Source organism: Lissotriton vulgaris, chromosome 1_1 (genome assembly GCF_964263255.1).
Source record: "Lissotriton vulgaris chromosome 1_1, aLisVul1.2, whole genome shotgun sequence".
In the NCBI taxonomy this organism is placed as follows: Eukaryota; Metazoa; Chordata; class Amphibia; order Caudata; family Salamandridae; genus Lissotriton; species Lissotriton vulgaris.
In genome coordinates this window covers 720,107,849-720,123,781 of record NC_141685.1, presented here as the reverse complement: position 1 = coordinate 720,123,781, position 15,933 = coordinate 720,107,849, and the positions used below count along the sequence as shown (strand labels likewise).

At 43.2% G+C, this 15,933-nt stretch overlaps 2 protein-coding genes across 2 annotated transcripts in view; one reads left to right on the top strand and one right to left on the bottom strand.

The window, feature by feature from the left end:
- LOC147747705 (complement factor H-like) overlaps positions 1–15,933 on the bottom strand; it is a 1,041,560-nt gene that overhangs the window by 190,302 nt on the left and 835,325 nt on the right. The window lies entirely within an intron of this gene.
- LOC147747708 (zinc finger protein 862-like) lies at positions 11,072–13,141 on the top strand. Its single transcript, XM_086936352.1, has one exon. It carries the CDS (start codon positions 11,072–11,074, stop codon positions 13,139–13,141), a length of 2,070 nt encoding a protein of 689 aa, XP_086792478.1.

Genomic DNA, 15,933 nt, shown 5'->3' with positions numbered 1-15,933 from the left:
TTGATGGGGGTGTTCATTGTTAGTGTTGGGAACTGACTTCATGAAAGATGCCTGGAAAAGATGCTCCAACCCTGATGCGGTGGGGTGCCAGCACATTTTACAAGTGTGGCAGAGAGAAAAGAAGTGTGGAAGGTGCAAGTATGTCAGTCTTGATATGGAAAAAGCCGGGACTTTAGGGCTCTTCTGAATTGCAAATGAGTGTCAATGGACCTGATTTTCCTTGGCAATGTAATCCCTAATGGGTATGTCTGACCTACGAAACATCCATTTTCTGTATGAGGTTTACAGTAGGAAGGAAGTATCAGCAGAGAGTTCATTTTGATATGAGGTTTCCCTTTTGCTAGTAAGGTCCTACTTTTGATCATCAGTAGCAATGTTTCAGACTGTGGATTGACAGATGAGTAATGTAGATGGCTTTAAATGATATATTCCATGACACTCATAACCAGGGTTCAAATATAGAGCTTTGAGGGGACGGGTAATATGATTCTATCTGTTTAGGATGAGAACTTGTCTAGCCACAGTTTTATGCATTCTTTGTACGTAAGTAATTGATTTTACAATGAGTAAAATGTAGAGTCTGTTTACTCTTAGGCAGGACTAAATGAGTTGTCGAATTTGCAATGTAGCGAAAGAGACTTAAGTCACTTTGCTGAGTTGAAATTGAAGAGAAATTATGGAGGCCATTTTCACTTCAGGTGAAGCAATACGTGTCTGGCTCAATTCATGGGGCCAAGATGACAAGTTGTTTGCCTTGGTCCAAAGGTATGTCTGTTTTTGGGGAGTGTGAGATGATTCCAAAAAAACCAATTGTTTCATAGCTAATAGGCATAGGCTAAGATTTACGATTTTGTGCTGGGAGGACCTCGGTGTACTCAGCAAAATTGCAGTAGATAAAGTTGAGAGACTTAACTAGTTTCTGACGAGGGGCTAGGTATATGTTGAAGAGTAAGGGTGTGCTAGTTGAGCTGGGGGGAATTCCCTACGGAACTAATGTAAGGTGAACAAATTATAGGAGGCAGCCAGACAATTTATAGATTGTCTGTAAGGAAGGATTTGATCTAATTGAGTATTGTGCCGTATTGTGCCGTGTACCTCGGTACCATAGCTTATGGGCTAGTTACTGATAGGTGAGGTGTTGGTAGTGGGTTAGCAACCCTTTTGCTGTTGACATTCCTGAGGTTCCCCAGACAGATTGCCATTCTGCCTGACACAAGATAGCTTTGGTCGATGAAAGCTGGTATTGAGTGAGTTTACATCGGGAAGGCCAGTTGGCTAATTAGTTCTGACATAGCGGTTGAGTACCTGTTTCTTTAGATTAGAATAAATATATGTTTTCAGGTCACTTGAGAATTCACCTGTTGATAGGGAGAGTTCAGGATCTCTTTTGTTGGTGTTACAGCAGTGGCAAGTAAAATTGACTTCGAGTGTTTGATCGGCAAGGCTCTGATGGGGAGCTGGCCTTGTTTAAAGTGGCTTCAAATTTATCAGTGGCTTCATTTTGTGTTAGTAGATTTAATGAACAATCGATTCAGGCATAAATGTAGCCTTGTTTGGATGGAGAGGGGTTGTTGATGAGGATGCTGTCTTTTGAAAGGAAGTAAGGTTTGTGGCTTTTTTTTTGATGAAGTGGTTTGCTAAGTCCTCGCATACAGTGCTCCAGATATTAAAATGCTAGTAGGATAACAGAAGCTATTGGTGGTTCTCAAAAGCTCTTTAGTTGGAAATGCAGCCTCTAAGATACACTGTGCATAATGGAAACGTTTGTCCTTTTTTCATGTATGTTTTGTATTGTCTGTGCCAGTTTTACATCTACATTGAGTCTTTTCATCTAAAGCCGTTTGAGAGAAATGACTTCTGTTTTTCGTTGTTTTACATCCGAGTTGGTGATTTGAAACAAATTGCTATCTTTCGTATGAGATGCAGATAAATGGATTTCAGAGGAATAACCACGTTGAATGCCCTTGTAAAATACTGGAATAACGGTGTTAAAGACAGGGCCGGACTGGCCGTAGCGGGCACCGAGCAATCCCCCGGTGTGCCGCGCGGGTGGGGGGCCGGTTTGGGGCCCCTGGGGGCCGTTTTTGTTACAGGGCCGTTTTAGTAGCATAGCTGCAAAATCGGCCCTGTAACAAAGTCGGCCGAAACCGGCCCTGGCAAAGAACTCGGCGGCACCTCCAACACCCACAACCCTTCCCCCCCCCACCCCCGTGGGGAGGGGGGGAAACACTTTGCCAGGGCCGGTTTTGGTTCCCAGTCCGGCCCTGGTTACAGATGTTTTTGGGCCAATCAGTGGGAGGTGGAAAGGGATTCCTTGAAGGAAATTACATCAGATTGTTGTGACTTAATTCTCCCTAGTGCATCCTCTTCTTAGTTGCTCAGCCAGAATGAATGTGATGTCTGCGTGGAATGTTGGAATGCCTGATGACAGTGTGATTGGAATGTGAGTGTTCTTGTTGGTATGTGAGGAATGAAAGTTGAAGTGTGTAGGCTGAGCAACTACCTTCTAGCTCCTGGTGGGATTCCCTTTTGGACATCTAATGAACTTAACTTGACTTATAACTTATATCTACTGAAGCAACTAATAAACCTCTACATGAAAATACTTCATGGCTACCTCTGGTCATCCTTGAAATCTACTTATAACATTTTGGCGACGAGGATGGGATGCAATCTTGATGTAAAAAGGAAAAACAAGGAAAAGAACGCCCTCAAAAGTCCCACCGGTGTCCTTCACCACCTGGACAGCCTACACAGGGCGCTTCACTTTCCTTGTAATTATAGACTTATGCTTTTCAAGAAAGTATACAGCGTTACATCTGCTCAAGAATAGCGTGTCAAGAATTGTGTGCCAAAAGTGACTGTGACAATATACTTAAGATTCGGCATGCTTTCGACACTGTAAGGACAGATTTTTATCGAGCCTCTGGTGGAGCGTTAAATTGGAAAAGACGCTGTCATCAGTACCTTGTGGTTATGCGAGAGTATGCAGATCAGCTAATTAATTTTTGGAAGCTGTTTGACAGTCACATGAGTACAAGAATTAGCGGCTGTGTTTTGAAGTAGCGCATACTGTTATTCACAGAAGAGCCAACATAATTGTAACAAAGCAAAGCGAAGTGCGCAAGAAGTGATTAACTGTCACCTTCATGTTTAAAATATGCGCGAGGAACTTAAGGAGCATACCTTCGTGTTTCAACTTCTTGTGACGTGAGGAGCCTACCACTTAGTTTCAGCACCTTGTGACGTTGTGATGTCTTCTTGAGCTGCATGTACACGTTTGAGAGCGGCTGCGTGCCCAGAGCCACCCGGTGCAACGCAAGATGCGTGCCGCCATCTTAGTGATCTGAACTTTCCCTTCCATTCACTGCCTGTGGAACTTGTCAGAAATGCCAGCGGCGAGGATTGTGTGGCTAAGCCTTTGCAGTCCATGAACTGAGGGAGAAATGTGAGTACTGTTGCATAGTTTTCATCCTCCTCTGCAGAGACACAATGTCTTTTATTGGATGTTCATTATTTTGCTAACGCAAATGAACTTGCAGTTGGTCAACTTCACCGTTTAAAAAAAAGAGTTTTCACCTGCAAGGCCTCCACCTGCATCAGCGACATTAAGTTTTTCAAGGACATTGGATCCTGTCAGCACATCTTAATGTGCAGTTATGTTGCAGAGGAGCAAAAAGGAAAAAAAAACTTTGGGACTAACTTACAAGATGTGCAAAGAAGTATCCCTGAAAATGAGACGATGGTGACAACCCTATTTGTTTTAATTTATTGTTTTTACAATGGTTAGTGTGTTGAACTGTGTTTGCTCTATTCTTTACTCATGTGGTAATCGGATGTTTGCTTATTTAATGTGTATTTAGTGGGATTTTAAGGGCACTATGTTTCTTTCTTATATGTTAGGGTAATTGTGTATAGGAGCTGGTCTTCTTGCACCCTTTCAATACTTCAGTGTGGGTGTTGCGCACACCTTCTCACTGTCTTTACCCTATGCTGTTCATTTTGTTGTGCCTTTGTTACACTTGCATGATCCTTTATGCATGTTTATTGAGCAGTGTGGGTTTTGTTCTTTTGCTGCATTTTAAAATCTGGTTTATGGTGCACTGTGTGTCATGCTCTTATTGTGCTTTACTCTTGATACTTTATACAATGGGTGGTCTACCCATATTGTTGTTTATTCTGTGGGCTGTCTACACCATTTTGTGGTGTGGCCTGCGCTTGGGCAGTGGTTGTTACACACTTTATTTTGTTTGCGCAATGGCACATCACTATGTAAATATTGGTTTGCATGCATTTTTATGGAGTACACCTTTGGTTCCGAGGTGTATTACTTTATTATGCCAAGTTGGACTGTAACAGTGGTGTGTGGAATTTACACTTCATGGGTCTCTTGAGTGTCCTCTTCTCTCTGTGTCATATGCTTTGTCTTGGTTTGCGCAGTGTTTCTTTTACATTTTGTTTTGTTTGCGCAATGGCATGTCTCTGTGTATTCATTGGTTTTCATGCATTTTTCTGGAGTATACCTTTGATTTCGAGGTGTATATTATTTTATTATGGCAAGTCGGACAGTGACAGTTGTGTGGAATTTACACTTCGTGGGTTTCCTGGGTGTCCTCATCTTTCTATGTCCTACACTTTGCCTTGGCACTTGTTCTTCTGAGGTGCGTTGTGGGGGGTTTACCCACTTCTTGGTTGGCATTGCGCCTTGGGCGCTGCATTATTGTTGTTTTGGTTTGTGCCTTAGTTGTACTTTGGGCTTTGTATCCATCTGTGGATATATATATATATATGTATTACATGACAATCCATACTGTGTTTGAGGTGTGTGGCATAGATTGAGTGTTTGGATATTTTTCTCTTCCTCTTTTGTCCTCCACTCTCTGAAATCCACACCATACCTCCATGGTGCGATGTGTAGAGACATGGTTGGGTGTGGTACTTTTAGTATCTAGTTTACTCAGCCTCCGGCTACACTTATGACCTGCACCTTTTACTCTTTTCCTATTCTGTCTCGATTCTGATTCTTTCCTTTATCCATCACTAGCACTGTTCCCTCTAGGCCGCGCGCGCGCGCGCGCGCGCACCTTCTCTGACGTCAGCGCGCACCACCTATCGTGGAGCGCGCACACCGGCCCTCGCAAGAGATTCGCGCCACCCGCCGCTTTTAAAAAGCGAGCGGCGCGAACATGGCATGCAGCACATTTCCAGTGGTGGCGGCGGTTGGCGGCGGTGCAGGCGTGAGAACTTTCAGGTAAGGAGCGGGAAGCGGGAAGCGGGAGGCGGCGGGCGGCGGGAGGCGGGAGGAACGAGGAACCGGTAGGAACGAGGAACCGGTGGTTATTGTGGGGGTTATGGTAGTGTGGGAGCGGGAGAAGTCGCTTGGCAGTTAATGGATAGTGCCAGTGTTTGACTCTTCTCCAGACGGCAGATAGCCTTGACGCTCTCGCCCTTCAGCGCCTTACTATAGAGCCTGGGCGGGAGACGTGGGCGGGAAGAATCGTCCCCTCTTTCTCTCCCGCTCGTTATTGAAATATTTCAACCGGTGTGTAGGATGTGATAATATTCTGTGAGCAGTCGTTTGGAGTGCTTTCAACGTAGTGCTCGTATCGGGTGAGGAGCCTCTCTGCTCCTGGACGGATTTGTGGTTGCAGGACGTTTATTAATTATAACACTGCTGATTTCGATCTCTGATTTTAATGGAACGTTTGGTGAAACGCAAAGCACTATGAAATTAAAATGATCTTTGTACGTAAAGATAACGGAAATAGTCCCATTTTCCGAGTAACATATTCCTTAACAGTATTGTACATATCCAATTTTACAAATACAGAACACATGCTCAGACAAAATCTGAACACGATCAGCCCAACATTTTGCAAGAGACGAGCAATGTCTAAGCTTTTAAACAATTCTTAGCAGTTAGCTGCACACACACTCAATCTTATCAAATGAAAATATCATAACGTTACAGACAGAGTAAGGTCACTTCACATTTCATTTCGGACTGGTGGTGATCGTGACCAGCTGAAATGTTTGGATATGAAAAAGGTTAGTTGCATGAAGATTATTCAGCGCGTTAAAAGTATTCTCCTGGGAGTTAAATGTCAGGTAGGCAACTTCAACGCTCCAAGAGATAAAAGGGCCAGTTCTGGACAAAATTATGGATAAAGAGACAGTGTTTTGAAGAGAGCAGGGAGGAGTAGACCTTAGAGGGACTTGTTGGCAGTGCCATCAAAGGCAGAAACGGAAAGGGTAAACATGTATTCCTGGGTTCTAGCTCCTAACTGCTTGCTCAAACAGCATAGTTAGAGTGCAGTCTGCAGAAAGACTCTCAGCTCTGTTGGCAATTTGATGCAAGCCTACTGTGGGCAGGATTATGGTCTCGACTCTGCTTCTAGGCACTGAACATAAATTAAACTTTGACCTTCTAAACAGTTCACACCTGTCGACTCAAATTGTTACTAAATCGTACAGCGATTAAAGAAGCCATACGGTTGTATTGATAGTGGTTCAATGCAGTTCAACAAAAACAGATTACATACAAGGTTGGAAACTAAACAAGGGTACTTGACAAAAAGACAGTCATAATGCATGCGATTAGACAAAAGTGTAAAGCTGGAAACTTGGTACACAATAATGTCTTGTACATAAATGTTATAAAGGTAAACTGTAGCAGATCACGTCCTTGACATAACTTGCCCGGGTAAAGGTTTTTGGGTTTTTCAGTGAAGTGATGCCAGCCTTCAGATCAGGCCAAAAAGATTTAGGAAATCCTCGGTGAAACAACATGGCATTTAACTGCTTTATTTGCCCAGTGTCAATGTAGTGCAACTGACTAAAACGTTTTAACTTTTGGTTAGTATACAGTGAAATCTGCAGAAACCATCACACTTTCAGATCTCATCTTTCCGGGTCGCGCAAAGGGCGTATGGAAATGTACCACGTCAGGGACACAGAAATTTGTTTTGCCTTTCATTGTTGTACGTGGGGCTGTGTAGGCTGGATTGTTTTTAAGTCACATTGCAGAGAAGGACTGTAATCTGTATTGTGGTTGGTTTGTGTAAAAGCAGGACATGAAAAGCAAGTTAGAAAAAAATAGGCTTTTAATAGCATTCAAGGAGATTGCAGAGCCAAATGTGCCCATCGCTTGCGGCATTATTTATAAAGTAAAAGCCTTCACGCGCACGGGAGCCATTCTGAAACCACTGACAGAAATCCATATGATTCTCTGATCAAGCTGTCCATTTTCACCCCATCTAGCAACAACACTTCTCACTCCCACTGCTCTCCGTTTGAATAGCGTTGCTTAGCAACATAAGCCTTAATCCGCAAAAATATAGCCTATTTAAAGGTATGTGGGGGGAGGGCTGGGAGGAAACCGAGTGCCATACCATTTTTAAAGGTACTTTAACAAGTGATTCATGATTGGTGATACAGGGCATAAAGGCACAAAAAACGCGTGAGGCACAGGACAGAAAGGCACAAAAATTGAGTGGGGCAGAAGGGCGCCAAAAACGAGTTGGACACAGGACAGAAAGGCACAACAAGCATTGGAAATGCAATAGGTCTCGCATTAGAAAAGTTGGAGCTATTGGTCTTGTAAATGACAAATATTTTATTTATGTGTTGGTTTTTAAAATAGCTAAATGGATAGCTTTGTCATTTCCAATGCCAATAGCTATAACTTTCGCGAATGTGACACCTATAGCATTTGGAGTGCAACATGTTTTGTATGTACGTGACTTAGATGGCAGCTCTGGTCGTTAGGCCACATCTCTAGAGAGCACAAGCGTGCAGCAGGGGAGAGAAGCACAGAGTGCAGCAAGGAAGTTGTTATAGGGGAGAGTAACAAGACGGAGGGCATTGCTCTGGGGAGGGGGGGGGAAATGTGACACGGCCGCAGCAGGGGGCGGAGCGGGGTGAAGCAGCAGGGGCCTTTGAAGTGAAGCTAAGCTTCACTTCAAAGGTGTGGGAGGAGTGCTGATGGTGATTTGATCATGTCAACCAGACACTCTGAACCTGCCTGTTGGCTATGGGGTAATAAAATTATCCTTCTTCAGTATATGCGCACAGAGGAAATAATTTTAAAGAAACTGTGAATGAATGACCACCATGTGCATAGGCTTGACATTCCAGGCAGTGTAGAATAAGTCAAAGTTAACTCTCTGTAAGGGACTGTAAAAGGAACCACTTCAAGAATGGTGACATGTTGCTTAAAATACCTAAACAACTCATGGCTCTTCGAGCTGCGAGTGAAGTGATCGATAGGGCGTAGTTATTCAAAAGAAACCCCTGGTTCTGGCTTTAAGAGTAAAACATAGACTTTGTTGGCATCAAGCCAACATGATGTACTCCAGTTCTGCTTCCAATCCTGCATGGTTCACCAGCTTTTCATCAGGCATTTTAACCTCCTCAGCTACTTATTGAGTCAACTTCCAGTAGGCAAAACTGAGATCTCTCTGCAGCAGGTCCATCATTCTTCAGTTATCTTGACATATTCATGGTTGCCTGAAAATTGCTTGAACGTGGTCAATCATATTTTTGGTGCGCCACTGCAGCAGCTTCAGGTGGGATCTTTTGATGGATTGTGTGCTTCTCAGCCATCCTGTGGGTTACCTTGTTCACCCACCCCAACCATTTGCAGTTTGTATTTTGTGCTACACCTTCTGTAATGCCGCTTTCCCCCTGGGATTCACATTTATAGACCAGTTTAAGATAATGGATGCTAATAATGGAACACATGGGCACACCCCTCTTTGTCCTAGGCTGAAATCCCAGGTAATTATTTGGTCATTTTTTGTCTTGGGCCTCTTGACCGGTCCCATGCACAGTTTGTAATTCTTCGGGCGTTTGCTGACTTACTTGTCTTCACTTGTAGGTTTCCAGTCTGTACGGTATTTGGATTACAGTGGTCAGGTGCGAGTACCACAAAGACAAGGTAATTCTGTTTACGTTCCTCGTTGGGTTGGGGGTTGCTGGGTAAATAGATTCACAATCTGCACCCTTTTTTCTTTTGCAGGTTCGTGAGACCGTACTACAAAGACAATTGCACAGGCAGACGTGAGTGCAGGCAGAAGAGGTAATTGTTGGGTTGGGTTAAACTGTGGTGTGTCTTGAACATTGTAGTACCATATATACTTACCGATGTTTTCTTCTGTTTCAGGTTTCACAGCAAGAACCCCATACATTTAAAGAGGCGCACGTGAGTGCAGGCAGAAGAGGTAATTGTTGGGTTGAGTTAAACTGTGGTGCGTCTTGAACATTGTAGTACCATATATACTTACCGATGTTTTCTTCTGTTTCAGGTTTCACAGCAAGAACCCCATACATTTAAAGAGGCGCACGTGAGTGCAGGCAGAAGAGGTAATTGTTGGGTTGAGTTAAACTGTGGGGCGTCTTGAACATTGTAGTACCATATATACTTACCGATGTTTTCTTCTGTTTCAGGTTTCACAGCAAGAACCCCATACATTTAAAGAGGCGCACGGGAGTGCAGGCAGAAGAGGTAATTGTTGGGTTGAGTTAAACTGTGGTGCGTCTTGAACATTGTAGTACCATATATACTTACCGATGTTTTCTTCTGTTTCAGGTTTCACAGCAAGAACCCCATACATTTAAAGAGGCGCACGGGAGTGCAGGCAGAAGAGGTAATTGTTGGGTTGAGTTAAACTGTGGTGCGTCTTGAACATTGTAGTACCATATATACTTACCGATGTTTTCTTCTGTTTCAGGTTTCACAGCAAGAACCCCATACATTTAAAGAGGCGCACGTGAGTGCAGGCAGAAGAGGTAATTGTTGGGTTGAGTTAAACTGTGGGGCGTCTTGAACATTGTAGTACCATATATACTTACCGATGTTTTCTTCTGTTTCAGGTTTCACAGCAAGAACCCCATACATTTAAAGAGGCGCACGGGAGTGCAGGCAGAAGAGGTAATTGTTGGGTTGAGTTAAACTGTGGTGCGTCTTGAACATTGTAGTACCATATATACTTACCGATGTTTTCTTCTGTTTCAGGTTTCACAGCAAGAACCCCATACATTTAAAGAGGCGCACGGGAGTGCAGGCAGAAGAGGTAATTGTTGGGTTGAGTTAAACTGTGGGGCGTCTTGAACATTGTAGTACCATATATACTTACCGATGTTTTCTTCTGTTTCAGGTTTCACAGCAAGAACCCCATACATTTAAAGAGGCGCACGTGAGTGCAGGCAGAAGAGGTAATTGTTGGGTTGAGTTAAACTGTGGGGCGTCTTGAACATTGTAGTACCATATATACTTACCGATGTTTTCTTCTGTTTCAGGTTTCACAGCAAGAACCCCATACATTTAAAGAGGCGCACGGGAGTGCAGGCAGAAGAGGTAATTGTTGGGTTGAGTTAAACTGTGGTGCGTCTTGAACATTGTAGTACCATATATACTTACCGATGTTTTCTTCTGTTTCAGGTTTCACAGCAAGAACCCCATACATTTAAAGAGGCGCACGGGAGTGCAGGCAGAAGAGGTAATTGTTGGGTTGAGTTAAACTGTGGTGCGTCTTGAACATTGTAGTACCATATATACTTACCGATGTTTTCTTCTGTTTCAGGTTTCACAGCAAGAACCCCATACATTTAAAGAGGCGCACGTGAGTGCAGGCAGAAGAGGTAATTGTTGGGTTGAGTTAAACTGTGGGGCGTCTTGAACATTGTAGTACCATATATACTTACCGATGTTTTCTTCTGTTTCAGGTTTCACAGCAAGAACCCCATACATTTAAAGAGGCGCACGGGAGTGCAGGCAGAAGAGGTAATTGTTGGGTTGAGTTAAACTGTGGTGCATCTTGAACATTGTAGTACCATATATACTTACCGATGTTTTCTTCTGTTTCAGGTTTCACAGCAAGAACCCCATACATTTAAAGAGGCGCACGGGAGTGCAGGCAGAAGAGGTAATTGTTGGGTTGAGTTAAACTGTGGTGCATCTTGAACATTGTAGTATAACAGTTTGCATTCATGAGCTAGGCGTCAACGTAAGCCATGTTTCCTTATTTTGCAGGCTTTGTGGGACAGCAGGCTCAAACCGGCGGGTACGGAAATGTTCAAGCGCAAAGCTGTAACTTTGGGAGAGTGCAGTGCTTCGCCACAAAGGAAGAAATGTTGCCTTGTATTCAAGGAAGAGTGGATGAAGGAAATTGTGGAGGCTGAGACACAGAAGTCACGAAGCAAGGTCCGCATGCAACTCGGGGAACTATTTCAATACAGTCCGGATGTGGGCTTGATTTGCAAAGCATGTGCCGAAGCCAAGATTGTTGGGGACTTTTCCACAGGGAAGAAATGGAGTGATGGCTGGAAACTGGACTACATGAAACGCCATCTACTTAGCAAAGTACACGAGTCTGCCATGGTGATATTGAGGAACAGAAGTGCTGCTGCGAGGTTTGGTTTTGGAGTACGGGCAATGCTGACAGAAACTGCCACAGACAAAGCAAATAGAATGGAAGTAGTTGAACGCCAAAGATCTATGCCTGAGGAGATAAAGATTCTCATCAACAACGTGTTGCTGGCAGTCAAGATGAACACTTCAATGCTATCTGTACAAGACATCCATGACCACTTAGCTTTGTATGTGAAGATACCAGACAGCTGGAGGAGCAAGAACTATGCCTTTGAGTTCCTTGAGGCCATCAATAGCGTGATACACTGTGAAGCTATGACAGAACTTCGGCAAGCTTTGTATCACACCTTGATAATTGATGAGAGCACAGATATTTCTGTTTCAAAAATGCTCATCCTGTATTTCAAGTTCCGCCCTGTAACATCAACTGAGCATAAAACGCAGTTTGGGGGCATAGTGAAGCTGACTAGCTGTAATGCTGAGGCTATCACTACTGCCGTGAAAGAATTCTACACTGCCAATGAACTGGACCTCATGAAAATGGTCATGTTCACATCTGATGGTGCATCTGTGATGCTGGGGAAGAATAATGGTGTTGCTACTCGCCTTAAACAATCCATTCCTCATCTAGTTGAGCAGCATTGTGTCGCCCATCGAGAAGATTTGGGAGTTGATGATGCCTGGAAGAGGGTTCCAATGATTAAAGAGATGGAGACATTATTGAGGACTGTCTACACTGTGTTCTCCAGATCTCCTGCAAGGAAGTCCAAGCTGGATGAAATTGCATCGGTCACTGAATGTGAAGTTGTCTCTTTTCGACCACTGAATGAAGTCCGGTGGCTTTCAAGGCATTTTGCTGTTGGTGCACTAATTCGTAATTACGAAACTGTTCTTAAGTACTTTGAGCATGAGAAAGTTGAGGAGAATGATCCAATTGCTAAATATTGTTATAAAAAGCTATCGGACTCCAACTACCATATTTCCCTTGCAGTACTTAATGACATTCTGGGTGAATTTGCATCTTTGTGCAAACTATTCCAAAAAAGTTCTTTAACTACTGTTGAAGCCGTACAGTATGCAAGAGCAAAGATTGGCCAAATTAAGCAACAGTATTTGGGGGACACTGTCTTTTGGAGCAGCAATGTAAGAGAGCTGATGGTTTTGTACAAGGATAGGCAAGAGTTTGACAGTGGGCCTATTTTGTCTTTTGTTTCCCTTGTTTGTGAGCACATGCAAAAAAGGTTCCCTGAAGGTGAGCTAAAAGAATGGGCAAGTTTTGAGATCCAGGCAATAGCCACACAATCTCATTTTGATTTTGGGACTGAGAATATTGAAAGACTTGTTGAAAAGTATACAAATGTCTTGGCCCTGGGTGATTGTGAAGCACCAGAAGATGTTGTTCGACAGTACAGAGACTTTAAATATGTGGTGGCAGAACATGTTAAGGGTGGGTTATTTACCACCTTTCAAGACATGGTGGCTTTCACTCTACGCAATGCTGCTCAGTTTAGTGTCGTGTCTCAGCTTGTTGATGTCTGCGCAACATTTCAAGCATCTAGTGCAGACTGTGAACGAGGATTCAGCCTCATGAATACCATCAAGAGCAAATTGAGGAATAGACTAGAGCAGAAGCATTTGGACATGCTGATGAGGACAAAGGCCTACCTCCTGAACGGGAAAGTTGACCTAGACAGAGTTTATCAGCACTGGAAAAATGGCAAGGATCGCCGTGAGAAGCAACCCTGTCACCCATCTAGTGACGCCACTTGACTTGTCTGAACAGCCCTCTACCTTCTTGTGTATATGTGATATTGTACAGGCTCGCAGCATTTCCCCACCCAATGAACTGTGCTCCAGTTAAGAATATTTATTAAAATCTAATGATGGTACCACCATTGAAGTCTTGTGCTTTTGTAAACTTGAAGTGTACTTGCCAGTGTAACCAGTTCATGTCATGGCGTGCTTATCCAATATTGCAAACTGCCCTTAAGACCCTTATTGTGGCGCTGTATGTGTGAAAACGCACTTTTCGCTTTTTAAAGAGAATTTTTGGAGTGCCATTTGGCGCCGCAGACGCGCGCGGTTTGGTTCCTGGCGCACATAGCCATGGTTGCAGCGCACAGAGACCCTCCACTGCCGCACACAGAGGAAAAAAATTAGAGGGAACATTGATCACTAGTACAGGATGCTTGGATATTTAAGTTATGCACCTTTTCTATTGTTTTCCCTAAGAAGGGGGAAGTGCTGTCTTGCATCCTGAGCGCTAATCTGTGCAAATTCTTCCTTTGCATTTTTCACATCTATTTTTTCTTCTGTACTTTTTAGATGCATTATGCACAATGTTTCTTGCACATTCATTCTCTTGTTTATGCTGCATTGTTTCATTTTTTATTGTTTGTTGGTCCCAAGGGAAGAGGATATGTTGTGACTTAATTCTCCCTAGTGCATCCTCTTCTTAGTTGCTCAGCCAGAATGAATGTGATGTCTGCGTGGAATGTTGGAAAGCCTGATGACAGTGTGATTGGAATGTGAGTGTGCTTGTTGGTATGTGAGGAATGACAGTTGAAGAGTGTAGGCTGAGCAACTACCATCTAGCTCCTGGTGGGATTCCCTTTTGGACATCTAATGAACTTAACTTGACTTATAACTTATATCTATTGAAGCAACTAATAAACCTCTACATGAAAATACTTCATGGCTACCTCTGGTCATCCTTGAAATCTACTTATAACATTTTGGCGACGAGGATGAGATGCAATCTTGATGTAAAAAGGAAAAACAAGGAAAAGAACGCCCTCAAAAGTCCCACCAGTGTCCTTCACCACCTGGACAGCCTACACAGGGCGCTTCACTTTCCTTGTAATTATGGACTTATGCTTTTCAAGAAAGTATACAGCGTTACATCTGCTCAAGAATTGCGTGTCAAGAATTGTGTGCCAAAGGATACTGTGACATTATACTTAAGATTCGGCATGCTTTCGACACTGTAAGGACAGATTTTTATCGAGCCTCTGGTGGAGCGTTAAATTGGAAAAGACGCTGTCATCAGTACCTTGTGGTTATGCGAGAGTATGCAGATCGGCGAATTAATTTTTGGAAGCTGTTTGACGGTCACATGAGTACAAGAATTAGCGGCTGTGTTTTGAAGTAGCGCATACTGTTGTTATTCACAGAAGAGCCAACATAATTGTAACAGCGCAAAGCGAAGTGCGCAAGAAGTGATTAACTGTCACCTTCAGGTTTAAAATATGCGCGAGGAACTTGAGGAGCATACCTTCGTGTTTCAACTTCTTGTGAGGTGAGGAGCATACCACCGAGTTTCAGCTCCTTGTGACGTTGTGATGTCTTCTTGAGCTGCATGTACACGTTTGAGAGCGGCTGCGTGCTCAGAGCCACCCGGTGCAACGCAAGATGCGTGCCACCATCTTAGTGATCTGAACTTTCCCTTTAATTCACTACCTGTGGAACTTGTCAGAAATGCCAGCGGCTAGGATTGTGTGGCTAAGCCTTTGCAGTCCATGAACTGAGGGAGAAATGTGAGTACTGTTGCATAGTTTTCATCCTCCTCTGCAGATACACGATGTCATCCTTGAAATCTACTTATAACACAGATGCCTGCAAATATCTGATTTCTATAGTTGCATAAGAGTTTGTTGTAGATTTGGTTGCCATCAGAATGTTAGTGAGAAATGGATAATGTGACGATCAGTTCAAGTATGAGACAGTTTCCAGTTTCTGAGATTAGGCTTGTTGGGACAAATCTGGTGACACAGGCATGGTCTGTTGAATTAATGACACTAGTGACCAATTGGTGAAAGGCAAGTACTTTAACGGTGTAGAGGTGGCAGGAGGTCAGTTACAGTGCAGGTTTGTCAAAATAAATGTTGAGATCCCGTATAATGCACAATTTCTTACAAACAATACTATTGTTAGTAGTTGAATCCCTAAGGGCATCTGTGAAAGCAGTAATGTGAAATGGTGGTAAATAAATGAGGAGGAATGAGGCTGTAAACATTACAGTTGGAGAGCTGCAGACTAGCCATTGTTTCCTATCTGAAGCAGTGATGTCCTTTATGGTGGATGAAGGCAGGCTCATTGTGTGAAGTGCAAGTTCTTCATCAGTCTTAATATGAGGTCAGTTTCCAAAGGGGATAGATATCCTTTGGGTATCACTCTGTGAAGTATGGGATCTGAATTTTCGCCAAGATTGGTTTCAGTTATGACAGAGATCAGATTTGAAGTCTGCTAGGTGTAGTCCATATCTATAAATCAGTTGTTTTTGTAATAGATCTCACATTGACTAGCATGCATCATAGGTGGTTAAAACCATGTTTGGACAAGTGTGGAGTTTGTCATTGATCAAATAAGATAGAGTATTGGAAGTTTGAAATAAGCGGGTGTTGGCCTCACTATTGGCATTTTATATATAGTACATCGAGGTCTCATCTGTAGTTAAGCTTGTTGAAGTGTCCTCTGCTGGGTATTGGTGCAGTTCTGAAGTTGGTGATAGGACACAGTCAGGTGGTTAAGTAGCAAATCTTTTTTTGGGCACCTTGTGTGGG

What these genes read in the sequence shown, in the direction of transcription:
- LOC147747708 (XM_086936352.1), top strand. Translation starts at nt 11,072, where the DNA reads ATGTTCAAGCGCAAAGCTGTAACTTTGGGAGAGTGCAGTGCTTCGCCA.